Source organism: Muscardinus avellanarius, assembly GCF_963383645.1.
Source record: "Muscardinus avellanarius genome assembly, chromosome: 11".
Taxonomy (NCBI): domain Eukaryota; kingdom Metazoa; phylum Chordata; class Mammalia; order Rodentia; family Gliridae; genus Muscardinus; species Muscardinus avellanarius.
Window position 1 is genome coordinate 95,589,528 of NC_137797.1, and position 27,938 is coordinate 95,617,465.

Genomic DNA, 27,938 nt, shown 5'->3' on the forward strand with positions numbered 1-27,938 from the left:
TTGAGCCCTTGTTGCCCAGACACGACCATACTCATGAGGACAGCCAACAGGCAGAGCCTTGCTGCAGCAAGCAAAGGCTACTGACCATGGCATACCGGGGCTGATGCTTGATGGGCCTGAGACCCTGCACTCAGCGACCAGCCAGTGTCATGGACTGCGGGTTATGTGAGCAAGAGTATCCAGTGCCCTCTACCCACATGCTTCTGGCTTCAGGTCATGGGACTCTTATGGAAAGCTCCAGGATTTTCTTCCCAATCCTATGGGACCCTTTAGAAAATCCTGTATCCCTGGGTTCTGCTCCAGGATGTCCAGATTTTCCTAGACATGCTATCACCACAAGACATGGATTCCCAGTCACATGCTCTATTTAGGTGCAATCCACACTTTGAACATGAGTGGAATCCATGAGGGCTCTTTGCCTTTGACCCCTTTAGCCCTACAGAAGTCGGCTCTCGTTCCCCTCACCAGAGGCCTTTATCCTCCCTGTGATAGTAAAATTGGTAGTGACACCTTCATATATTGCTAGAGTATTGTTTTAACTTCCTTGATCCTCCTTTTTCCCCTTTCCAAACCTTCCCCATTCCCTTCCTCTATCCCTCTGCTCTTTCTCTATATTAGTTAAAGTCTCTTATATTTCCTATTTTTCTTTCTAGTTTCCCCAAATAAGAGAAAACATATGACACTTAACTTTCTGAAACTGGCCAGTCTTGCTTAGCATAAATTCTCTAGTTTCACCCATTTTTCTGCAAGTAACCTAACGCTGTTTTTTTTTTATGGCCGAGTAGAATTCCACTGTGTGTATACCTCGACTCTCCTTTCCTTCTTTACCAGGCTCTGGTGCCCCCTCCCCTCAGGAAGTGGAATTTCTCCTCAACAGGAACCACCATTCATTCATCCCACAGTATTCATAGACTCCCCTTTGTGTAAGGAACTATATTAGGCTCCCGGGATATATCGGTGGCCAAAACAAAATCCCTGCCCTCATGGGTTTGCGTTCTACAAAGGAATAAACAGACCATGAGCAATAAGTACAGAAGACAAGGAAATTATACGGTATGTTAGAGGAAGATAAGTGCTTAGGGGAGAGCACAGTACCGTGTTAGGAGGATCAGAGGTGCTAGGGAGCAGTGGAGGAAAGTACACTTTTTGTTGTTATTGTTTGTTTGATTTTGGTTTTTTAGTTCCTAGGGATTGAACTCAGGGGTAGTCTACCTCTGAGCCACATCCCCAGCCCTTTTTATTTTTTATTTTGAAAGACGGTCTCACTTAGTTGCTAAGGGCTAGCCTCCAACCTGCAATCCTCCTATCTCAGCCTCCCAAGTACTGGGATTATAAGCATGTGCCGCTGTACCCTGCACAAGTGCGGTTGTAAATTAGATGGGCTTTGTTTTTTTTTTGTTGTTGTTGTTGTTGTTTTTAGGGTTTTTTGTTTTTTTTTTTTTGTTTGTTTGTTTGTTTGTTTTTTGGTGGTACTGGGGTTCCTGGAAACCCTTTTACTTCCAGGCTACACTCCCTGACCTATTTTTATATTTTGATTTGGAAACAGGGTCTCTTAAACCAGCAAGGCTGGCTTCAAACCTGCGTGATCCTCCTGTCTCCACCTCCCAAGCACGGGGATTACAAGCGTGCGCCACCACGCCCAGCTTAGATGGGCTTTCTTGATGAGGTGACCTTTGAAAAAAGCAGAGATGTGAAGGATGTGAGGAGTTATTCATACAGATATCTTGGAGAAGAGCTTTCAAGGAAGGGGTGTGGCCAGCGTGGCTGGCGCAGACAGGACAGATGGAAGGAGAAGGGCAGGGTCCAGAGGGGCTTTTATTCCAAGCAAAAAGTGGACATACTGGTGTCTATGAGCAGAGGTGTCACGTGCTCTGACTTGGGTATCTAAAGGGCTACTCTGGCCATTGACAGGAGTCCAGGATCGAAGCCAGAAGACCACTCAGAAGGCAAAGGCATTAGTCCAGGAGGTGGTGGTGGCAGTTTGGGACAAGGAGTCCACAGCAGGAGTGTTGTGCAAAATGGTCAGATCCTGATCCACTTTGAAAGTAGAACTAACAGTGTTTCCTGACACGCTGGGTGTGGGTGTGGAAGGACAGACGCTCAGGATGACTGTGCAGCTTGGGCTGAGGGATAGAAGCATGGGGTTGGTGTGCAGGCGGTAGAGACAGGAGGCAGAGTGTATTCAGATTAAGGAAAGCAGGAGCTCAGCTTGGAGGTGTTTACGAGATGTTGGAGTGGAGGCGTCAGGTAGACAACTAGACACAGATCCCAGCCTGGAGTTGTCAGCAAATAGACGTCATCTGAGCCGGGACGCTGGAGGAGACACCAAGAGATGGAGGGAGACAGGTGAGAAGAGGGCTGAGCAGGGCCTTCAGCAGGGAGGGGTGGGGGCCCTGGCTGCTCAGAGCCGCTTCATGATTAAATTTCTGTTCGCTCTGAAATTTTAGTCATAACTGTCATGATGCAGACACAGGTTGGACAAAGAGTAGAGCTACAAATTGAGATTTATGTAGGAAAGCCAGAAATACACATTCAAAGGAGCTGGGCATCGCAAGAGGAAGAGAGAGTGCACTTTGGGGCGTGCAGTTCCTTTTTCATAGGGAACTGTAAAATGGTGAGCCTGAGAGAGGTCCCTGGGGTGGTGTCAGCCCAACAAGCTCGACATCTTTGGCCATGGAGCAGGAGAGTAGGTGTTGGTGGTCCAGTTTATCTCGGAATCTTCTGGCAAACATTACCTAGTTGATGGAAAGCGCTTGGCTTGTGACAGTGTCTTTCCCTAGACTTTTTTCGATCAGTCTAAAAATACATTCTGTAATATAACAAACGATATAGGCACCAATATACTGAACTTCTAGAGCTTTAAGATTCACTGGGCCTTCTAAGAACCCAGGTTTGGAAGAAAGCAGGCCTTCAGAGTGATGGGGGGGGGCGGTCATGGATTTTTCAGATGTAAAGCTAGTCCCTCCTTCCTTCCCTGATTGTCTCCTTTTATCTACTTCCTTCATTTCTTCTATTCTTCCTCCTTCCCTGGCCCTTGGTCTGTGGCACACAGTTCCCCTCTCTTCCCACCACACAAGGCATCACAGCATCCTCTGACCGGCTGCTGGACGTCATAGGGCACCACCCTGTCGCCTTAGGCTGTTACGCTCCAGTGTCTCAGAGCCACTTCGTTGCCCTCTCCTCCCCAGTGTCTTGTTCTAAATGTGAGCCGCCCTTCCCTGTGTGCCCTGTGAGGGCCGGTGCAGCTCCACACCAAACAAAGCCTCCGGTCTCCTGGACTTCTTGGATCTGAAATCATATATCCCAGAAGGAGAAACTGTGGTCATTCCTAAAAGACTGTAGTGTCAAAAAGCATTCCCTAACAGCTCACATTGGAATCAGTTTCGAGGCTTGGGCCAACAGTCTTTCTTCTTTATTCTGTCTTTAAAGTATTTTGAACAATAGAAAGTGCTGAAAGGTCTGGATTCTTCTTGCCTTCTGGCTGGAAAGAAATATTCTCCAATGGTGAATTAAGATGCCACGCTGTTTCCAGCCTAACACTGTGAGGCGGGTGATGTAGGCAGTTAACCTCCTTCTCTGGGCCTAGGTTTCCTCCAGTGCATGAGGTTAGGGTGGGATCAGGTGAGAGTCTCTTACAACTTCAGCCCTTTGTGATTCTGGGGTGGACTTTTTCTGCTGCTTGAGGTAAATGTTTCCTTTTGCCTTTGCTAAAGCTCCCAGCACTTAGAGGCCAGGCCCCCAGGGCCTCGGTGTGGCCTTCGTGGGGATTATAGAGAGAAGGGACAGGCCAGAGATCTCTGGGGAGAGCAGTGGACAGATGCTGTGAAGGGGCACTGCACCTGGGGAGCCCCTGGGAAGACCCCAAAGAGGAAACACTATAGATTTACTTAGGTGCGATGCCCGTGTCCTCAAAGGGACAGGAACAGAGATTAAAGCCACATGCTGATAGCTCCAGCTGTGACCAGAGCTGACCACAAGGAAGAGAAAAAAAGGGAGAGGGAAATGGCAGCATGAGAGCTGGTCTCAGAGCAGAGAGCTCAGCTTGGGCCTGGTGCCAAGGACGCCACACCGGTGATGGGATTAATCCTCAGTGAACTGGCCCGCCCTCCCAGACAGGGTGAGCGATCTGCCCAGATTCATGCAGCTAATGGGTGGTAGATCTGGGATTCAAAGCCATTCCTGTCAGAAAACTGATTCTAGCATTTCCACAGAGCCCACTGGCTGACTGCCTGAGCCAAGCTAGCCTCAGCCTGGCTTCCCAAAGGGCAGGGGTCCCTGCCTCCCACCGCTCACAGGTCTTCATCGGAAGCCTGCTAGTGTGTGAGACGTAGACAGAGCTGATGACCTTGGCTTCTAGGTGCCGGTCGATGCTGCTCATGCTGGACCAAGGGAGGCCAGCTGCCTTTGCAGTGCCCAGACAGAAAGCAGCCTGGCACCCGGCTCCTGTGAGCCTAGTCAGCAGGGCCCTGGACACACAGACAAGGGAAGCCTAAGGCAGCGTTTCCTCCTCTTGCCCAGTTGCCATGTGCAGCTTGAGTGTGGGAGGAGGGGAACAGAGGGACAGAAACAAGGCAGGGGTGGGCTGGGCTCCGCTGCAGGAAGTGCGTGGACAGACATGTCAAGGTGGGGCCCCAAGTCTTCCTCACCCACCTCCCCGATGCCCTCCCACCTTGGTGTCTTTCTATCATGGACCCATAGGCACAGCTGCCAACGATCAGCTGTCCCCTCCTGGCTCCCCATAAAAATAATAAAGCAAGTTGGCTCTTGTGCTGGCCTCGGGTCCTGGGGTGGCAGGAGAAAGGCAGCGGGCACAGAGTCAGAGATCACAGCCTGCTGCACATCCACCGAGCTAGGGAACCCAGCGCTTACAGCGCCAGTCACGCCCATCCGCCAGCCCATGATGCTTAGTAGGGCAGCGGGCCTTGCTCTCTCGGAACCTGCTTTGTGACTTGGACCAGCCTTTCCTACCGTGGCAAAGAAGGGGCTGGACCAGGAAAGTGAACACATTCCGGAGCATTAGGACAGCCACAACTTTGGGGACCTGGATCTAGCCCACGCTGTGTCCACATACTTCTTACCATGCCTTGAGCACCTACAGTGTGTTGGAACCTGGGGAACATTCTAGAGATGAAGACACAGGAAGCCACAGGCGGAGAACGACTTGCTGGTTTTTATGGTTTTTTCTAGAACCTAGAACCCGGCCTCGACTCCCAAGCCCATGTGCGTAGTGGAGCGCTCTGACAGGGCTGTTGGCAGGCATTCTGGATGGCAGTGCTGGGGGAGGGCTGGACAAGTGTTAGGAGAGATTGATGAAGTCAAGCCTGGTGGGCTCAGCACAGCTGAGCGACTCCTCTCCCTCCGTCTCCCCTTCCCATGGCGGACCCCTCCTGCGGCTGCACTGGGGGCTCACTTCCAGCTTGTCGCTTTCAGCACCACCCTTGACCCTTCCGACAAAACACCGCCACTGAAGTGTCTTGTATCAAAGTGAAATGATTCCAAGACACTAATTCATACCAAGGTCGTAGCGACTCAATAACTGCTCTTCCAAAATTTTACCTTTAGAAGGTGGTGCTCAATGTAGGGGTGACCGTTTAGCACACCCCAGGTAAAACTTCAGCAGCATGACACCGACCGGGGAGGATATTTTAGTAGGGTAATTTCCCCATCTTCCACCCTCTCGGGTTCTACAAAGGCACTTTTCTTCTCTGCTTAGGAATAAAGCTGACCCTTGATGAGTTTAGCAGAGCCACACTCAATCCTGGAAACGAGACAACACATTTGACCTCAGAGGTCGGGCTGGAAAGGAAGGAGGCGGAAGCCCCAGGCCTCTGTGGGGCGAGGCTTGCTGTGTGGGCAGTTACGGAGCACTGCAGGGTCAGATGCAGCAGCAGGAAGACAGAGAGATGGGCCTGATAAAGTGGCCTGGTCCAGAAAGTTTTCCCAGACGCTGTTGCCTTGGGAAGCATCCTGCAGGCCTGACCCAAAAGATCCGTGGGAACCTATTTTTATGGACATCCTGATTTGGGTTCTTAATTCAGCTGTGTTAGATCGCCTGAGCATCCTGACAGGCAGGACGCGCCAGGGCTCCCCTTGACCTCCGCCAAGACCACTTCACATTTTATTTCCCTCTAATTCTCTTTCCTTCCCCATTCTCATCGTTTTGACTCAGGCAGCCCCCTTTTCCCTAAAATCAAAGAGTGGAAGGCAGCTTGCACAGGCACCCCTCCTTTCCCCAGCTTGGCCAGGCAGTGGTCTGCACCCTCGTTCTTGCAGGCTTAGCAGGCTACTGTCCATATATTTGCCAGAATCCTCTAAAGCGAGAGGATCTAGAAGATTCCATGAGCTATGGTAGTGAGGAGAGCTACCCCATGGTCAGGCTCAGAAACGTACCTGCACCTCCAAAGGTGTAGCCACCTCTGTTGACACCCACTTACCCTCATATGAGTAGCCCAGCCCCGAGCACTGCCTGTGTTTGTTCTGAGTATTGAATCAGTGTCCTTGCTTTCTGTTCTCTTTCTCTCTTCCTTCTTGATTCTTCTGATCCGTCCCCTCCTTATCTCTCCTCCCCCTCCTTTACTTCCTTCTCCCCTTCCTTCCTTCTTTCCTTCCTTTCTCTCTCTCTCTCTCTCCCTCTCCCTCTCTCTCTCAACACTGCTGACTTCATTAATTTATCCTCCATGGGGTGGTTTGAATGACTGGACACTGGCTATTAATCGCAGGGAAGATAAAAACAATGTGGCTGTGTTTTTAATCAGTCTTGTTCAGTGTGTGTAGCTGGCAGGTCACAGCACTGGGATCCCTTGGTTGCAGTTGAATAGGGAAGTGACTCCTGAGGTTTAAGCCTCCTCCAGCCACCTAGCTGGCCACTGGAGAGCTAAGAGCACACGCCAGTCACAAAGTCAGCCTACTTTGATTTAGTATGAAAAGACAGGGAGAGCCAGAAACCCCCTGCTCTGTACCTGAAGAGACAACTACATGTCAGTCACTACAAAAATCCCAGAAGGAGCTGGGCCTGGTGGTACACACCTGTAATCCCAGTACCCGGGAGGCTAAGGCAGGAGGATCCAAGGCTCGAGGCCAGCTTAGCAACTTAGTGACCCCCTGTTAGGCGTCTTTCTCAGAGGTAGAGCATACCCCTGGATTTAATCCCCCGTTCCAGGGTGAGGGAGGGAAAAACAAGAAGAGTCCTCCTAGCTTCTAGTGCAGTTCCACTCTGGAGGAACACGGAAGCCTGTGGGTTTTCGGCAGGGTGGCCATGGGGCCAGGGTGGGGCTGCGCCTCCCTGCCTTTGGCTTCGGCCTTACTTTCCCTTGCCCTTTCCCACCCAGTCCCTTTGCCACATCTTCTGCCGCCTCCCACTCCTCCTCCACAATCCATTTCTATATCTCCATCACACCAGAACCCAAATGGGAATTCTGCTGAAACACTGCTTCACCACCCCTATTTCCTTCCTTTGCTCTTAACTCCGAAAGCCACTGACGTTGACCCTCAGCTGCCAGCTCCCCCCGTCGACCGGTGCTTGTAGAGAAGTGGCCTCTCTCACGGCAGGTAACCTCTCCATTCAACTTTGTAAGGCCTGCAGTTGAAAACATCTTTTACTTTGACCCTCAGAAAACTTCTTCCTCTGCCGCCATCCCCGGTGCCTCTGAGATTTAGCACCCCCTGACTCCTCCACAGCTAGAAGGCCACACTTGAGTTGCTGGGATGTGCACTTCCTCTGATGAAAAAATAGATAAAAGTATGACGAGGACACGCACACACGCGCACACACGCACACTAGCCTATACACTGGCTCCTGGCCATGAGCTTGGTTGGTATCTCTAGAAGCCCATGATTCTTGTCATTCTGTGTCCAGCGTGATAACTGTCCTCCTGATGGAGATGATGCCCAGGGTCTCACCAACAAAGCCCAGACCCCTCAGTACTCTGCCACGCCATCCTGGCAGGACCAGCCCTCCTGTCTGATAGAGCAAACCAAGATGAGATCGGAGTCGGTGAAAGCAGAGCTGGGGCTGCGAGAGGGGGACTGCCAGCTGGACCCAGAACTTCAGGAGGCTCGGAATAGAATTTCTATCAGATCCTCCTCCTAGGTTCTGGACAAGAGTTTTAAAAAACCAAAAAAATCAAGAGTTCCTGTGGCACAGCAGCAAAAGACTCTCATATTCTCACGACAGTGCTTTGATTCCTGTGTCAGAGGGATGGAATCTCAGCAGCCTGGTGGCATGGTCACTGTCTCAGTAACTACCCTTGGGATGCGACAGTTCTGTCCTGCATGGCCAAGGGCCAGGCTTCCCTGGAAGATACCGGAAAATCATCTGCCTCTCTGAAAGTTCACATGTCAAGGAGACTCATGACCCCTTCAAATCTGCCCTAACCCCCTGATCTCACGAGAACATCCTGGAAGATAACTTGCTTGGGTATTCCAGCCTGTGTACCTGCTGCCCAGCCCTAAGTTCCTAGTAATCCTTATCCCCTAGCTACACTATAAAAAATACATATATTTTTTGTATTGGAGATCGAATTCAGGGACATTCAATCGCTGAGCTATATTCTCAGCCCTATTTTATTTCTTATTTTGAAAAAGGGTCTCACAAAGTTGCTGAGGGCCTCACTAAATTCTTGAGGCTGGTCTTGAATCTGTGATCCTCCTGTCTCAGCCTCCCAAGTATTAGGATTACAGGCATACACTACCATGACCTCTACTAGATGTGGCTTTTTTGTTGGTGGTGGTGCTGCTGCTGCTGGGGTTGGAATCCATGGTTGTTCTACCTCTGAGCTATACTTGCAGCACTTTTTATATTTTATTTTGAAACGGGGTCTCACTGGGTTGCTAAGACTAGCCTTAAGCCTGTACACCTCCTGTATCAGCTTCTCAGGTACTGAGATTACAGGTATGTGCCACTGTGTCCAGTTTAGTTTAGTATAGTGTGTGTGTGTGTGTGTGTGTGTGTGTGTGTGTGTGTAGTAGTAGTAGTAGTAGTAGTAGTAGTAGTAGTAGTAGTAGTAGTGGGGATTTAACCTGAGGACACTCCACTTCTGAGCTACACCCCAGCCCTATTTTATTTATTTTTTGTTTTTGTTTTTGATTTGGAAACAGGATCTCAATAGATTGCTAAGATTGTTCCTCAACCTGCCATCCTCTTGTCTCAGCCTCCCAAGTGCTAGGATTACAGGCATGTGCCATGCTTGGTTCCGATGTGCTTTTAAAAAGATCATATTTAGCTGGGCATGGTGGCGCACGCTTGGAATCCCAGTGCTTGGGAGGCTGAGACAGGAGGATAACACAGGTTGAAAGCCAGCCTCAGCTACTTAGTGAGGCTCTCAGCAACTTAGTGAGACCCTGTTTCCAAATAAAGTATAAAATAAGTCTGGGAGTATACCCTGGAAGTAGAAAAGCCCCTGCATACCACCCCCAGTACTACCAAAAGAAAAAAAAAAAAAAGACAGTATTTAGCCATAACCAGCATATTATTTCTATATATTGCCAGCCATTTTTTGTGTATTTCAAATTCTGCAATTTTTATTATTCATCATTCTAGGACACCTCTTTGTTTGCTTATCACATGTACCACCGTGCTTGGCTAAAAGAATAATGTTTTTTTATTTTTTTTATTGGGTTCCAGGCATGGTGGTGCACGCTTGTAATCCCTGCGCTTGGGAGGCGGAGACAGGAGGATCGCACTGGTTCAGAGCCAGCCTTGCTGGCTTAAGAGACCCTGTTTCCACATAAAAAGTAAAAAAATAGGTCTGGGAGTGTAGCTCATGGGAGTGTATCCCAGAGGTAGAAGGGCTTCCAGGAACCCCAGTACCACCAAAAAAAAAAATTTTTTATTGGTGCATTTTAGTCGTTCATTTTCATGGGGTACAAAATAGTAGAGACATACATGCACACATCACTTATTTAGCCTTTCCCTTAAAAGAATAATTTTAAAATGTTTATGATAAAGAACTGTTTTTCAAGTACCTTTTAATTCTACAGAGAGACAGCATAACATGACAGTTGGGAAACAGTTCCATGGATCTTGACACCCATCCTCTTGGGACAGTCCCTTCCAAGTAGTAGCCTCTGCCCACTGGCCTCTTCTGCTCCTTGGGCTTCATCCCTCAGCTTCCTCCATGACATTCAGAGCTAGTACCCAAATAAAAGCAAGAGCAAGTCATTCCAGAAACAAATATTTCATCCACTAAGGCAATATTTTTAATTTGAACCTGAACTTAACTCAGAAAAATAATTTTCCAAGGAAGCTCTCTTGCTAGCAACCCAGCCCCATTTCTATAGTCACCTCCAGTTATCTCAAACCAAGTTATCCCAAACCAAGCATAGTTACACTGAAGTGTAGAATTGGCTTTTGATTTCTTTTACTGTTCGCCTGGAACCATAAGCTGGGACTTTTTCTGAAAATGCCCCATCTCTGTCTCAGATACAGAAAAAATAACCTCACTTTATTTGTACTAGAATGATGAATAATAGGTGAATAATAGATGAATAATAATGATGAATAATAAAAATTGCAGAATTTGAACTACACAAAAAATGGCTGACAATATATAGAAATAATATGCTGGTTATGGCTAAATACTGTCTTTTTTTTTTCTTTTTTTCTTTTGGTAGTACTGGGGGTGGTATGCAGGGGCTTTTCTACTTCCAGTCTATACTCCCAGACTTATTTTATACTTTATTTGGAAACAGGGTCTCACTAAGTTGCTGAGAGCCTCACTAAGTAGCTTCAGTTGCATGAACAGATAAAGTTAATTTTTCCCAATATCTTGAAATCCTTAAAAATCACCAGATCATTGGAAAGCAAAGCTGAAAGAATTGTCTGCTCAAAAATTTACTCTCTGGTGACCATTAATGGAGAAGGTGCCATTTTAAAATCAGCCAGAATGTTCAGACTAGGAAGGCAGCTCTGTGAGCTCCCCAGGAAAGGGGGATGTGGGGAAGGTATACAAGCTTATGGGGGCGAGGCTTTAGAGGTGCTAGGGAGTCATACCACCCCCTTCCTTCCCCAGGAAGATAACAGATGGAGGAACTATAAACTCACCCAGAAGAACTGGGCGGAGCCTGGGAGAGGGACAAAGATCAGTGCCCAAGTTTCCCAGGGTGCTGACTGACGCTGTGTAGATCCAGCAGCAGCCCTCAGCCTGGGTTGTTGTTCAAAGCACAGTACTAGGGGACAACAAGGAAAGAAACAAACGTCTCTGGGCTTAAAGTGCTTAGCTTGAGATGCCACAGATGCCCAGCGCCAGCGGGTCCAAGCCCCCCTTCCAGCTCACCAAGGGCTTCTGCTTGCAGTTTGTAAGGGCACCAAAGACTCAAGTGCAGGTAGGCAAGCTGGAACACACCTGTAAACCCAGTACTTGAGAGGCTGAGACAGGAGGATTGCAGGTTCAAGACCAGCCTCAGTAACTTAACGAGACTCCCAGCAACTTAGCAAAAGCTGTTTAAAAATAAAAAGGCTGGGGGTAGCCAGGCATGCTTCTGCACACCTGCAATCCCAGTACTTGGGAGGCTGAGACAGGAGGACGGGAGAGTCAAGATCAGTAGTTTAGTGAGACCCTAAGCAACTAAGACCCTGTTTCAAAATTTAAAATAAAAATGGGGCTGAGGATATAGCTCAGAAATAAAATGCTCCTGGGCTCAATTCCCAGTACAAAAAAGAGAAAGACCCCAGTGACCACATGGGGCCACATTGGAAGTGCCCCTGGCTGCCTTTGTGCCTGTAGACCAGGCACACATCATGCATCTCAGACCAGGGGCTCTGAGAAAAGGCTCCTCATTGTTCCAGATGGAGCTCGCTCAGGACTGTCTTCTGAGTTGATGAGGGATAGTTATTTATTTTTTGAGATCACAGATTTTGAAAACATATTTTGTGTGAGATGTTAGAGTCCACAGTTCTCCAGCAAGTCAAAGGCGCCCTCTAAATAGCATGACTGCCAAGCTAATCTGCAAGTTTTCAGACCCTTCCAAAGCCAGTCTTTTTGGCCAGTTATTGTTATCTGGGTTGCATAACCCAATGTCGAGATCCCTGCGCATCCTCATCTCTTCTCTTTCTTGAGCCCTTAGCTCCTCTAACTTCTTGTTTTCTGTTACAGAGACATATCATAAGGATCATTAATACTTATTAAAATAACAAAATTAAAGTAAGATGATTAGACCTAAAGCTAAATCTTGAAGTAAAACATGATCCAAATAGATGAGACCCTAATAGGAGTTATAAAAGGTCAAATAAAACTAACAAGAGCATAGTGATGCATGACTATAATCCCAGTACTTGGGAGACTGAGACAGGAGGGTCACAGGTTCAAGGCCAGCCTCAGCAAATTAGTGAGACCCTGTTTCAAAATAAAAAATAAAAGTTGCCAGGGGGTAGCTCGGAGGTAGAATGTCCCAGTACCACAGAGAGAGGGGAGAGGAGAGTAGAGGAGAATGATTGAGAGTTCCAAATAAGGATTCTGAATGTTTATGAGTCAAACAAAATAGTTTTTGTTTTGTTTTGTTTTTTAGTGGTATAAGTTGGTTCTGCAGGGCCAAATGAACCACTTAATATTCTCTGTTTTGGTCTATTCAGGACAAGATTGATTCCGAAGGCCTCCAAAGCCTTGGCTCAGGGTTCTTAGAAGTAATGGCAACGGTTGGTTTCCAGGCGGATCTAGCAGGAGGCAGCAGCCCACCTCTTGGGGACTCTGCCTTCTTCCCTGGAGTTGTGCATAGCATGGATTCCATTCCCCACCCCCACAGAATCCCAGAAACACAGTTCCTTATCCACTAATGCAGTACACATGCACTGGGCCAGCCTGGGTGGGGGCTGCTAGAAGATACCTAGGCCTGACCATTACACACCAGTAGAAAGGCGGTTTTGGTGTGATAAGAAGTTCCATGTGTGTGTGTATGTGTGTGAGTCTGTGTCTGTTTCTATGTTCAATATCTGCCCACTAGCCAGATCCTAGTTCCCCCACACCCTCCAGCCACGAGAACTGACCTGGCCACCAGTGGGCCTCATATAGCAGGAACTGAGACCTAGAATATGTTTTGTAAGTGACTAGAGGAGTGTTCCTCCTCTTCTTTAACCTCACCCTGTGTCTCCACCATTATGCTCCCCCCGCCCCAAAAAAAAAAACTTTTTATGGAAGGCATTTTTTCAAAAACGAACTTGCTGCTAAATGTTACCAAAATGAAGTCTTTTCAGGCTGCAAACAAATGTCTAGATGTACACATGTCCATCCTTCAAATGTTCCAGTACACATTTTCCTTGTTTGTACCTTAATAACAGAAATACAAGGGCAACCAGCTAAACGTGGAGTGTACAAGCAGAGTGAAGGCTTTGCAAAAGGAGTTAAGAACTCAAATGGTCAAGGCCAGCCAGGGGCTGAGCTCTGTAGCTGGAGCCCAAAGAGTAGGGGCATCTCCCCAGAGACCAGCTCAAGGACCTAGGCAGGGACTGGCCCGAGGGAGCTCACCTGAGTTCCTGCCCCCAACATGGCTTCAGCAGTATTACCCAAGAGAACAACTTCTGGGGATGTTAACAATAATGAGAGCTATATTACTATATGCAGTGCTTTCAAGATTAAAAAAAAAAAAGACCCAACAATCATTATTTCAAGAGAGTGGCCAAGGGTCTCCATTTCTGTGGACCCACAGTTAAGCAAGGCCGTGTCCTGCCTGAGCCTCAGCTTTCAGAACCACAGCTGGGGAGAGGGTTGAGGGTTACCTCTTTGGATCCTTTTTCATGATAACCAGAAGTCAGTTTTCTGCTACATCTAAGGGGCCATGCCCTGGAGCTCCTTTGCTTACACATGTGTGGGCAGGATGGGCCGAGGGTGGGCGAGGCTCTGCCCTCCAGCAGCAAGGCCTGGATGAGCTAGAGTGTAGAGAGCTCCAGCCCTGGAAGGTTACCTTAGAACTCAAGGCTAAGAGAAACAAAAACAAGCCTCCATTCACAAAGTCCAGAAGACTGCACCTTCTCATCTGTAATGGCTGTGAGTTCTTTGTATTTGAGGCCAGAGACGGTCACGGGTAGGAGAAGCCTTGTGGGTCCTCGTTAGACTGAGGCCCAGCAACGCACGGCTCACACGCATGGTGGTGTCGCAGAACCTGCCAGGCCCACGCTTTTGTATTGCTTTCACTTGTGCCCTCTCCTGCCACTGTGTTGCTCCTGTGTTAGCCAAGACCTAGAATACCGGGCATCTTCGTTGGAGACTCATTACAGCTTATCTCTGTCTGCCTTTCTTTAAAGCCAGCTGAACATACCCAATGCTCTCCCTCTATGGTAAGACCGACCCTCCAGACCACGCACCCAGCTTCTGTGACTCCCTAGCACCCCACTCTCACCCTCCAGAGTCTCTGGGAGCCCAGCCTGGCTCCCGTTGCATGTGGCTACCGTGTCCATCGTGTGCCTTGCCCTGCTTGTGCCCGCGTGAGCTGTGAGAAGGCTGTGTGTGTGACGGTGTCTCGTGCCTCCCAAGCTTCCTTTGGGTGGTAATTCACTGTGATCTTGACTATCTAATGAGCCACTGGGAGAGAACTGGACCCAAGGGCCATTTCCTGTTAAACTTCCCGAAGACTTTCCTGCCTGGTCTCTAAGCCAAATCGGACTAGTGAAATTTCAGAGGATGCCTGAGAGAGCGGTTGATAAGAGCCTCTAGGGAAAGGAGGAAAGAGAGAGACGGTCTAGCCAAGACTTGTAACTACCAGCCTTCACGGGCTCTGCATATAAGGCCACTGCAAAAGATTTAAACTTAGATATAATGACCTGAAAAGATGGCTATATTAGAGATAGAAACACAGACTAAAAGTCACTGCTACCATGTTACACCTTGCATATTTCTAAATTCCTGAAGTTCATTACAATTGAGCCACACCCATTTTTCTTCAGCAGACTAGAAACAGGAAAAGACACTCAATCAGTTGGACCACTCCTGAGATAGTAGCCCATGATTCCCTTTGGCTAAAAAGCCAAAAAAAGGTAGAGATGCCTCTCCATGTGACCATGACCTTGGAGTCTCCTTGGAATGGCCTCTTCTAAAAGGCAGCTCGCCATCACCTGTTCCAAATTGGGCCAAGCGTGAGTTTTTAGCAAGACCAGTCGGTTGGTTCCTCAGGCCGGAAAGTCAGTGGACTGGAGGCAAGACTGGCCGCACTGGTGGTGACCACAGATATCCCCATCCCAGCCTGGTGGGCAGGCGGCAGAGGAAGGGCTGAGGTGGGGACCTGACTCCTCACTGCACTCACTGTCCTTCAGTTTATTAGAGGAAACCACCCTGTCCCCATGGCAATGTGTTCGTTCCCCTTGAGCAGCAAGAAACTGCAGCAACTGGGGAGGGCTCGCGCCTCCAAGAACTCAGACTGCAGGCTTGGGTTGCCAGGGGTTGTTTTTAACTCGTCAGATCCAGCCGTCCCAGTGGCACCAACTTCTCAAACTCTTGACACCCACAGCCGAAGCTCCCCCTTAAGCGGCTCCCTTCCTTTTTCTCCCTTTCCAAACACGGTGGAACTGACAGCGGGTTATAAAACCCTAAGCCTCCTCTGCGTGCTCCTCTGGGGGAACAAACCTCCTTCTAAGGCAAGAAAATAGAATTTCAAGTAGAAACACAGATGATAGAAATACCAAGGTTAAGGACATCACAGACTTCAAAATGCACAGGCAGGGGAGGTGCCAAGCTAGGACCTGGAGCCCATGCTGCAGGTCCCCAGCCCCCACAAGTCTGTCTGTCTGTCCTCTGCCTTGAGGGGTCAGTAGCCCTAGGAAGAACTGAGACAGCTCTGATTTAAAAGTATAAGAAATATTTTTACTCTTTTCCTGTCTGGAGGGTCCTCAAACCAGGAGCACCCGTCTGGCTTGGTCTCTGTGCAGCCGTCCAGGATGGAGGATTTTCCTGTTCCCTCCAGGGTCTCTCACTCTGAGTGGGAGATCGCTGGCCCCAGCAGGCTCCTGCAGGCCACAGGGTTAGAATGAAAGGGCCTGTCGGGCCCTCAAGGGAGTTTGCATTAGTTTGGGACTCCAAAGAGGGCCAGAGAGTCCCCGGGGGTGGGGAGCAGTCTGGAAATAATGTGAAATAATGCAAAAGGAAAAGTGAAGTAGGATGGCCTCAATGGTCCCGAAAACTGGAGACCCCTCCTTCCTTGAGGGGAGCATGGATGGGAGCAGTAACAGGAAACTTGAGGGTCCGTTCTCTCCTGGTGTTGGCAGGGCAGGGTGAGCTGCACAAGCTCCGGGGCAAGGGGACAGCAGCTCCCTCGTGGGTGACCTCCAGCAACTTTGGACACTGTAGCACAGCCCACCCGTGTGGGCAGGAGGCTTTGGGAGGATGTAGCATGGGGAGGGTGTCAGCTCTTGTTCTTAGGTCTGGAGAGGCAGAAAGTGGCAGGGCAGGTGTGCTGTCCAGAGCCCTGGCCAAGCACATGCCCAAGCCCCAGGCTGAGGGTGAGCTTTGAGCCAGCGAGCCCAGCAGCCTTAGCATCACAAGCCCACCCCAGCTGGCCTGGACACCATCCCCTCCCCTCTGCCTCACAGAGAGAGGTGGTTGGCCCACCCCAGCAGGACCTCGCATGCCAGGACCCAGACTCTTGTAGGGCTCACTGCAAGTGATACCTCCACTACCCTGCAGCCCACCCCTTACAGGGCCTTCCACAGCCTAGATGGGCTCGGAGCCTCCTAGAGGCATCAGCTTCGGGCCTGTGAGGGAAGCAAGTGTTGGAACCATACCCTCATGGAGCCCCAGAAACACCCACTCCCCAGTCCTTGCCCAGCAGCCATGAGAGAAGTGCTAGAGTCCTGAGCTGCCTGGGCCCAAGATGCCTCCCGTGGGCAGCCCACCCTGCCTATCAGGACCCCCAAATGCAATCGTACCAACATCCAGGAGGGCAGCCATCAGCCACCCAGCCTTCTTGAAGAGAGCCAAGTCCCACTCAGGACCCTCAGGTGGGCTGGACAGCAGAGAGATGGGCTGCTTCCTCACACAGTGGGAGACCCGGGGCTCCAAGGGCATCGGCCTCTGGGCCTAGATTACAAACCCTATGGCAGTTCCTTATGGAATTTCTGTTGGTCCATCATGAATTAGGAATGACGAGCAGAGAGAAGGATAGAAACACAGGCCCGTGGCTCAGGCCCTGGGCACAGCCTGGCTCTACAGGACCATGGAGGAGGCTGCTGACTTCCCTGCGTGGACCAGGGAATGGGGACCTGAAGGGAGAGTCCAGTGCAGCTGACCCTGCCCTAGCCTGCCTCCCTCAGCCAAAGACTGTTTCTCAGAGCGTCCCCTCCTGCCCCACCCCTCTCTTGCTGTGTTAACTGCACCTCCTATTGCCAATGGCTTCCAGAACGCAGAGGAGAACTCCCGCATCTCCATCACCTTCTTCCGTCTCTTCCGGGTCATGCGCCTGGTGAAACTGCTGAGCCGCGGGGAGGGTATCCGCACCTTGCTGTGGACCTTCATCAAGTCTTTCCAGGTAAGCTGCACCACCTCCCCGTGCCCAGGGGCAGGGCGTCCACCTGGACTCCAGGAAGCGCCGCCTTGGTTCCAGGAAGTGGGGGTTGCAACTCAGAAGCAGCTCGCGGCCTGGCTGGAGGCCTTTCTTTCCTCACTTCTGAAACAAAATCATGGAACTCTACCTTGGTTTTCAAAAGGCGGATCCTGGTGCCCCCGCCCCATTCAGGGTGCAAGGGGTGGGAGGTGCGGGAGGGGCTGTTTCTCTTGTCTCTATCTGTGCATTTCTCCTCAAGAACTTACTGGATGGAACAAATTGGAAAACATGCACCTGTATCCTCTGATAACTTCTCCAAGCCCCCTCCAGTTCTGGCTGTTTTAAAACCTCCCAGCCATGTTTATGTACCTAGCCAAACTCTCAGGGACCCTGGTGTGACTCCCCACAAGGACAGCGGGGGCACAGGATTGCCTCGACTCTGCCATTAGTTCCCTCTTCTCAGCCATCATTTTCCACCTGTGAGGTCAGAACCACAACCCCCCTGGCCAGCTCAGAGGAGAGTGTGTGAGTGTGAAGCTAGAGAGAAGCAGAGCTGTAGGTGACTCAGGTCCCTGGAGATGACTGTGGAGACCGCGGACAGCGCTTCTCTGATTCACTCCTCCTGCCGACCACGTGCACTCCCCAGGGGGCAAAGAACAGCCTTCCTGTCCTGCCCGGGCCAGTTAAGCTTCAACGAGAACCATTCTCTGGTCCAGGTGTGCCCGGGGCTGTGGTTGCAGCCAGAGGACAGGTGCGCTGTGGTCGCAGCCTGCCTGCTTTGGAATCACCTCCCAGAGGCACCCCTATGGACAGGGCCACCGGTTGGACCAGCAGTCAGAACCCAGTCCTGTCACCCAGGCTGACCCCACCTAAGGAGGAGCTGGGGCTCCCCCAGCAGAGGTTCAGCTCAGCCACAGGTGGGGGAGGGCAGCTGTCTGGGGATTTGAGTCCACAGATGTTTTTAGAAGCAGGACTGAGGGATAACCCTGTCCTTGGTCTCTGGGGTCCAAAGCTGTTATGGGCAGGAGCCCCTCCCACCCCTGCCATTACCCTGGGCCTGAAGGAGACCGACTGGGGTGGCTCTGAAGAAGGACCAGTGATCAGGCGGAGAGCATCCTGTGATCTCACAGCTCCATCTAGTGGCACGCAGGCCACTGGCAAAGCAATCCCTTAGGAGCAAGGGCGATGAGATCCCGCGCCCACAGCTCTACCCAGGCCCACAGTACCTCCCAGGAGAAGAGGCAGTGGGCTCTGCAAAATCGTCATCCAAGCTGCTGAGAAGATGATATGGTGGATGAATAAAATGTAAAGAAGTCAACTGTGTGCAAGGCACTGCCTAAGCACGTCATAAGCTATAAGTCACTCAAACACCACAAAACCCTGAGAGGTAATTATTGTTCCCATGTTTCAGATGAGGAAATTGAGGTTCAGAGAGGTTAAGTAATTAGGTAGCCTGCCATTTCTAGAAAGGATTTGAACCCATGGTCTTCCACATTGCTCCTTACTCGGTGTTTTTGTGACAGTAGGAAACCTGCTCACTACAATTAGTGGAACAAAATTAAACCGAGTAAGCCAGGCGTGGTGGTGCACACTTGTAATCCCCGTACTCGAGAGGCTGAGACAGGAGGACTCCAGGTTCCAGGCCAGCCTCAGCAACTTAGCCAGGCCCTCAGTAACTTAGATCCTCTTTTGAAATTATAAAAACAAAATATCTTGGGGTATATCTCGGAGGTAGACTGTCCCTGGGTTCAATCCACAGTACCCCTCCACAAAAGTAAGCTGAATAAAGAGGAGGCCTAATCTGCCCCCCACCAGGTGAGAATGATCAGCATGACATGTGCCCCACACCTCTCTCCTTCCTCAAGCAAACGTTTATGCTTCATCTAGCTTGTTCTTACTAAAGCAGTATTGAACTACACCCATGGCTTTGCAACCTGCTTTCAGAGCCAAGCCAGTGGCTGAAGATGAGGCTCAGTGGCAGCGCACTTGCCTGGCATGGGCGAGGCCCTGGGTTCCATCCCCAGCACCAAGAAATAAATTTTAAAAGAAGATAAAATGAAAAGTCGGCGACCATTTCTCAGGCTCTCTCCCAGGTGCCCAGTGCTTCTGTGGGGAAGGAATTGCCCCTTCCAAGCCTGGCATCATCTGATGGCTACATGGATGGGGACGCGGTGCTCCCTGGGAAGGGATATGGCCAGCCTGGGCCTGGGCCTCATGCACGCTCTGCTCCTTCCAGGCCTTGCCCTATGTGGCCCTCTTGATAGTGATGCTGTTCTTCATCTACGCGGTGATTGGAATGCAGGTAGGACGAGCCCCCCCCCCCCCGCTCGGTTCCTTTGCCTTCTTCTTGGCCCCCTCCAGCACGACATTCCCGGTCGCTCTGCTTTCTCCTCTTGCTTTTGCTCCTGACTGTCCCTCAGGGTCAGAGGAACTGGAATCCCCCCAAGAAGAGACATCGTTGGCTTTGGGGTTAATGGCCCTGGGCGGAGTTAGCTCAGAGCACTTCCCTCCCCATGGCCCCGGGCCTGGGTTCTATGACTGGCAAGAAAAACATGGGGAAAGGCAGTGGACCTTGAAGAGAACAGCCTTTCTCAGGAAGACAGGAATGGTGTGTCTGGCTGGCACCGCCTTCTGAGCCCAGGTCTCTTGGGTCCTGAGAATTGCCCTCAACCAGTGTCACATGGAAGCTAAGGACTGAGGGAATGGGGGGCTCCACCCCATCAAAAACACAGCAGTGTTCAGGGGCCTGCCCTCCCAGCTGCCTGCCCCCCACCTCTCCAGCCTCTGCAGGGCTCTAGCTGATTTCCCCAGTCAGACTGGCAGCTGTTCATCCTCCCCCAGCCTGGCCCAGAGCTTGAGTACATCCCCACTCGCTCACTGCAGAAAGACCCAGAGGTTCACAGGCCCAAAGCTTTGCTATTCAGAGTCCTACCTTGACTCCTTACTAAGAAGGCTGGGAGCTAGGCGTGGTGGCATTCAGGAGGCTGAAACAGGAGGGTTCACGAACAGCCTCAGCTACTTAGGCCCTTTGCAACTCAGTGAGACCGTTTCAAAATAAAGAATAAAAAAAAGGGCTGGAGGTGTACCTCAGAGGTAGAATGCCCCTGGGCTTCATCCCTAGTACCACAAAAATTAAAAAGAAAAAAGGCTGGGAAGAAAAGAGGAGACCTCCAACTTCAGGGGTGAAGTAAGCTTGCCTAGTGTCCAGATCACTCCCAAAGCCAAGAACCTAAATATGGAGGAGTGCTTGGGCACAGAGAGCTAAACTGGCAAAGAAAGGTAGACAATGAGGCACACACCTTTAATTCCAGTACCTGGGAGTAGAGACAGGAAGATCACAGGTTCGAGGCCAGCCTCAGCAACTTAGCAAGATGCTATTTCAAAATAAAAAGTACAGCAAATAAGGTGACTTAACTGAGGGGATGGGGGTGGGGGAATTCCCTAATGTACATGATGTACATTCACAAGCACAATGAAGTCAATCACTAGGCAAAATGTGGCCAGGAGGAAGGGGTGCTTGAGTAAGGGCTGGGTGATGTGTGCATGTGTGCCTCTAACATCTGGTACTCCACTAAGATGTATGAACACAAGGCACCAATAAAAAATTTTAAAAAAAGAAAGGGCTGAGGATATAGCTTGGAGTTTGAATGCCCTTGGATTCAGTCCCCAGTATGGGGGGAAGAAAAAGGCAGTGAGCCCTGTGATCCTGAACAGGAACAGGTCCCCATCTCTATCCACCTTCGCTCCCACTGAGCCATGGACACATTTATTCTTACATGTGTCCCTGGTGGAAAATTAGGGCCAGAGGCTGGGTGGGCAGCAGGTGCCTGGCAGGTCACTCCAGGACTTTGCCCAAGGTGCAGGCCCGCCAGTCCAGGAGCCACTGTGAACCCTAAAGGGACCCCTGAATGTAGTTGGGAATTAGGAGCCTCTCTTTCCATGGGTCATAGACTTCCTCTTCCTCCCATTTCCTAGGTATTTGGGAAAATCGCCCTGAATGATACCACAGAGATCAACCGGAACAACAACTTTCAGACCTTCCCCCAAGCCGTGCTGCTGCTCTTCAGGTGGGTCTCGGAGGACACGGGTGCACACGGACGCCTGTGTGCTATGCCTACTGCCTGGCTGTAAGGGGAGGGAAGTCGGAAGGGAGAGTGTGTGCTCCCTCAGCCTCCCCTTAGTAGGAAATCAGTCCCTTCACTGTTCATCGTACTGACTTGCCATGAGCAACCCAGGGGGCACTGGTGCTCCGGCTGGCATCCACCCACAGCCATTAGGGGATCCAGAGTCACGTGCTGAAAGCACCCTGGATTGGAATCTGAACAGCCTCAAAGCCAAGCCCCAAACACACTGGCTTTGTGACCTTGAGCAAGACATTGGCCTTCTCTGAGTCACGGTTTCCTCATGAATTAAATACAGCTCTGAACTGCTGTGCCAGTATCTGTGCCATCTGCTGTGCTGGGCGAGAACATCGCCCTGCACTTAGTTTTATCATGTCACTGAAGCCAGTCTTGAGTGTCCATCCTTCTTGGAAGGCCACCACCCCTGGCATGGCTCCTATGCCCCTCGGGAGTCCCCCCAACAGATGCTTCTTCCCATCTGATTCATGACAACCCCCTCCTCTTCCTACAACTTCTCACTTTCTTGCTTATCATGGCCTAGCATTCTGGGGCCCCATCTAGTTCAGAGCTTATAGAAGAAAATTATTTTCTTCTCTGGACCTTTCTGGTGGTCAGAGAGGCAGCAAAACCTTCTCCATTCCTTAAGGTCTGTTATCTGAGGTTCCAGTGAACCTCTCTCGGATTACCTTGCCGACACTAGGTTCTGCAGAGTTCTTGCCCAAGCCCAAGTACCATTATTGCTCAAAATGCATTGAATCACATGATGGACTACCCAAATAGCAGTGTGACATCCCCACCTCCCTCAGATCAGAAACTCAGAACACAGGCTACCGTCAGCTGCTATTTAATAGCAGCACGGCTGTGCCACATTTAAATATTGGAGTTGGACTCCGATCTCAGACTGGCCACAGAGGCCTATCTTCCCTCCTTTCCTGAAGTCCTTGATGGCAGAAGGTATTTTTTAAAATAAATCTATCACAGTGCTAGAGCTGGGGAAGAAAACATGAAGGAGTGCTGCTGGTGAACCATAAACACTGAAGAACTCCAAAATGGAAGAAAACAAATGAGATTCATTTGACAAAGGTTCAAGGCAAGATTATGGGGGAGGTGAAAGCAGCCCAGGGCTTCTCTAACCTCAGGTCACCAGACACGGGTGCAGCAGAGGCCCAGGGCCACAGCCTGGGCACCTGCACTTGGGAGCATCGGCTCATGTTCACAAGAGGAAGCAGCAGGACTTGATACCACACCCCTGGGCGTCGAGGCCTGGGAGGCAGAGATGGCCTCAAGGAGCCCACCCTCGAGAAGAAGCCACCTGCCCAGCCTGCCTGGCGGCACATCTTGTCTTTCTTCCACAATCTCTGGAGAGACCCCTGTGATGAGGACTTTATCCAGACAGACATGAACTGGGTTCTCTATCACCATGAGCAATCAACAACAATCCCAAAGAATTTAGGGGGAACCAACATCAAGAAAAAGAGACATCTCAACTCACAGATGGATAAGCACAGAAGGAGGAGAAATGATAAATAGGATATGTTCTATTTATTGAAGTAAATATAGTTCATGTATAGATATAATTTTATCTTTAGATTAGACAACATAACACAAATATTAAATTAGAAAAGTAGCAGGGCAATGGCAAGAGCAGCCCTTATTAAAAAGAGCAGCCGGAAGCCAGACGTGGTGGCGCACGCTTGTAATCCCCGCGCTTGGGAGGCGGAGACAGGAGGATCACGTAGGTTCGAAGCCAGCCACACTGGCTTAAGAGACCCTGTTTCCAAAAATAAAATAGGTCTGGGAGTGTAGCCCAGAGGTAGAAGGGCTTCCAGGAACCCCAGTACCACCAAAATAAATAAATAAATAAATAAATAAATAAATAAATAAATAAATAGCAGCTGGGCATGATGGCGCATGCTTGTAATCCCAGCATTCGGGAGGCTGAGAACAGAGGATCACGGTTTGTGGACAGCCTCAGCTACTTAGTGAGGCCCTCTGCAACTTAGTAAGACCCTGTTTCAAAATAAAGAATTAAAAATAGGGCAAGGGGGTCTAGCTTGGAGGTTGAATGCCCCTGGGTTCCATCCCTAGACCCACAAAAAAAAATTTTAATAAAAAATAAAAAAGAGCAAAGTAAAATAATATGGTTGAAATGTTTTTAAAGAGTAGATGAGATGTATAGCAGAGTGGACACAGACAAAGAATGGATTAATGAGCAGACAGATCAACCAAGGGATGTTCTCACTGTACAACAAAAGGACAAATAGAAAATATTTAATAAAGGTTAAGACATGAAAGATAAAGCAAGAAAAAAGGAAGCATCAAGAACCTCAACATAGAGCCAACAGGATGGGAGAAGATTTTTGCCAGCTACTTCTCTGATAAAGAACTAATATCTAGAATATACAGAGAACTCAAGAAACTTACCACCAAAAAAAAAACAACCCAATCAAAAAGTGGACAAGTGAACTAAATAGATACTTCACAAAAGAAGAAATACAAATGGCAAACAAATGAAAAAATGTTCAACATCATTAGCAATCAGAGAGATGCAAATCAAAACTACTTTGAGATTTCACCTAACTCCAAATAGAGTGACAATCATTAAAAACACAACAGCAAATGCTGGTGAGAATGTAAAGAAGTAGGAACTCTAATACATTGGTGAAATTGCAAATTAGTGCAATCACTTTGGAAAACAGTGTGGAGGATCCTCAGAAGAATGGAATGAGCCTATCATACGATCCAGCAATACCACTCCTGGGTATTTACCCAAAAGAATGGAAACCAAATCAGAGTCATTCATGAATATCTGTTTATAGCAGCACCATTCACAATTGCCAAACTATGGATTAAAAAACAATGGGATATGTATAAAATGTAATTCTACTCAGCCATAAAGAAGAACAAAATTATGTTTTTTTCAGGAAAATGGATGGAACTGGAGAATATTATGCTAATGAAATTAGTCCCAAAATGTGAAAAGTCAGATTTTCTTCCTAATATGCAGAAACCAGGAAGATAATGGGACATAGAAGAGACTCCAGACAAAGTAGAAACCTTAGATGAGTGAAGAAAGTGACCTAACTGAAGGAGATGGGAGGGGAAAAGAGGGAAACACCTCCATGGACATGATATACATATGCAAAATTATCAAAGTCAATCACTATGCTGAGCATGAAAAGGAGAGAAGTGCAGGAAGGGAGGGCGGGCTAAATGAGTGCTGTGTACATGTCGGCCTCTACCATCCTGAACTTCATCAAGATGTATGATTACAACGCATCCATAAAAGTCCCAGAAAAAATAACAAATAAATGAATAATGAATAAATGAGATAAATGAATAATCAAAAAAATTTCAAATAACAGTGTCACCCTTCAGATTGAAATGGCCTCAGTGCAAATTACATTGATAAAAAACATCCGGAACTAGACACATTCTGATGTCTTTTTAGAATGCCAAAAGTAAAGAACAAATCTTAAAGCTTCCAAAGTGGAAAAACCCTATAAAACAGAAGAGGAGATACTTCCAACTACTTTTTTGAGGCCAGAATTACTCTGACCCCAAAGATAATACAAGAAATAAAAACTACAAACCAGTATCCCTGATGAACATAGATGCAAAAATTTTCAACAAAATACCAGCAAACTGAATTCAGTGGTACATTAAAGGCATTGTTGACTGTGATCAAGTAGGATTCAAACATGGAATGCAAAGATGGTTCAATATATGCAAATTGATAAATGTAATGCTGCACATTAACCAAACAAGGGATAAAAACTAAATGATTGTCTCAATGGATACAGAAAAGCATTTGACAAAATTCAGAATCCTTCCATGGTAAAGGAAAACAACTTTAAATCAATTAAGCATAGAAACAAGATATTTCACAATAAAAGTCATATATATAAAGTCCATAGCTAACCTCATACACAATGGTGAAAGTTTAAAATATTTCTTCTAAGATCAGGAACAAGGGAAGGATTCCCGATCTCCCAACTTCTTTTCAGCATATTACTGGAAGAGCTATCCAGAGCAATTGGACAAATCAAAGCAATAAAAGGTATACAAATAGAAAAGGAAGAAATAAAAATGTATGTTTTATAACCTTATGTCTTATAGAATAACCCTAAAGAGTCTATAAAAAAACTGATAAGTAAATTTAGTAAAGTTTCAGGATACAAAATCAGCACAAAAAGAACAGTGGCATAGAACACTCTCTGAAAAGAAATTAAGAAATTAATCCCATTCACAATAGCATGTAAAAGTAAAAGTAAATTTAACCAAGGAAGTAATATATATATATATATATATATATATATGTATATATATATACATATATATATATTCTGAAAACTATAAAGCATTGATGAAAGAAATAGTTGACAATTCAAATTAATGAAAAAGGTATCTCATGGGCATGGGTTGGAAGATTTACTATCTTTAAGATGTAGATACTACCAATGCAATCTACAAATTCAGTGAAATCCCTATCAAAGTTCTAATATCATTTTTTCACAGAAATAGGAACAAAATCCTAAAATTTGTATGGAAGAATAAAGAACTTTGAACAGCCAAAGCAATCTTGAGCAAAATAGAACAAAGCTGGAGATATCACAGGACTTGCCTTCAAAATCTCATTACAAAGCTGTGGTAATCAAACAGCATGGTAATTCTATAAAAACAAACCATTGACTAATGGAACAGAATATAGACCCCAGAAATAAATCTACACATTTATAATCTACCAACTTACAACAAAGGCACCAAGAATACACATGGGAGAAAGAACAGTTTCTTCAATGAATGACATTGCCAAAGATGAAAAATTACTTTCCAAAGTATCAATTGACCTTAGACTTTTTTTTTCAACAAAATTGCAAACTAGAAGCTAATGAAATAATATGTTCAAAATTATGAGGAAAATGTACTTCTGAATTTGAACTCCTATATTTAGTCCAATCAGCATTCAAATAGAAAAGCAAGATAAAAACATTTCCAGAAATATAAGAACCTAGAACGTTTAGTCCACCATATAACCCTTCCTTGAAACAATTACATAGGATATATAAACACTTTCATAGAATGAAAAATGAACTTAAGATATAAAATGAGCTAATTATATGAGTAAAGAAATTATAACATTTATAGTTATATGAACATAGAAATTATAAAATCTGGGCTGTGCACAGTATGCATTCCTCTAATCCCAGTTCTTGAGAGGCAAGACAGGAGAAAGACAGGAGACAATTCAAGTCCCGCCTCGAACGATGAGACCCTGTTTCAAAATAGAAAATAAAAGGGCTAGGGTGTAACTCAAAAGGTAAAATGCTCTTGGGTTCAATCCTCAGCGCATATCTCTCTCTCTCTCTCTCTCTCTCTCTCTCTCTCTCTCTCTCTCTCTCTCTCTCTCTCTCGCACACACACAAATTACAAGGTGTATATTAAGCCTAAATAAGGTTTTTGCAGTGTTGGAGAGCAAGCTTAAATATCTGTTATGGGAAAATGTCTAAAATCTTAATAGCACTTTGGAGGCAAATCCCATATTATCTCACCAAGGTAGAAGTGAGTGGTAGAACAATGAGAAACTCTGTGCTAAGATTCTTCTCTGGGGGAAAATAAATGGATACTGCATAACTCTATGTAACTAGGGTTACATATAGCAATAGGTAAACTAGGTGATATATAACATATAAATATATATGTTAAATATTGAAAGTTCAACTAGAGAAAAAGAAATGGAATGTGTAAGTCCCAAGTCACTAGAGGGAAAATGGACAAAGAAAACCTTAGCAATGTATCAAAAAGAATAAAGGGCAAATGTAGCAAAAATTAGATAAAATAAAACATGGAAATTAAGAAAATAAGAAAGTAGAACAAAGATAATAATTATGGAGACATTAAATGAATTAAATTTCTTCATTAAAATTCAGTACTGTGTTGGCTTTGAGAATTCTAGCTGCAGCCCTTTTATAGCAGAGACAGTAAGGCAACATGACCTAAGGAAAATAAAAAAGAAGAGATAGAAAAGGCACCAATGCTTATAATGTAGATGTAGCAATATCAGAAGAAGTAGAAGCTAGGTAGAAGGTATAGAATGAGATAGAGAGGGATATTTCATATTGGCAAAAGATGCAATCCACCAAGAATATGTAACAGTCATAAAAACTATATGAACCTAGCAATATAGTTTGAAAATGTATTTGATAGATACTCCTAGAACTATGGAGAAAATAACACACACCATGGGAGACTAAATACAGCTCATAGAAAGTGGCAGATCAAAACAGAAGAAAGGGTAAAGAACATCTGATTATACAATTAACAGACTTAGGCTGGGCCTGGTGGCACACGCTTGTA

At 47.5% G+C, this 27,938-nt stretch overlaps 1 protein-coding gene across 1 annotated transcript in view; it reads left to right on the top strand.

Moving 5' to 3' along the window:
- The window catches only part of CACNA1C (calcium voltage-gated channel subunit alpha1 C), a gene marked incomplete at both ends in the record, with an annotated part of 767,761 nt that overhangs the window by 712,676 nt on the left and 27,147 nt on the right, over nt 1-27,938 (top strand). The window contains 4 exons of the mRNA XM_080704956.1: nt 14,234-14,266; nt 17,317-17,445; nt 19,697-19,762; nt 21,436-21,527. Of these exons, the coding sequence (XP_080561082.1) occupies nt 14,234-14,266; nt 17,317-17,445; nt 19,697-19,762; nt 21,436-21,527 (320 nt within the window). The remainder of the gene's footprint in view (nt 1-14,233; nt 14,267-17,316; nt 17,446-19,696; nt 19,763-21,435; nt 21,528-27,938) is intronic.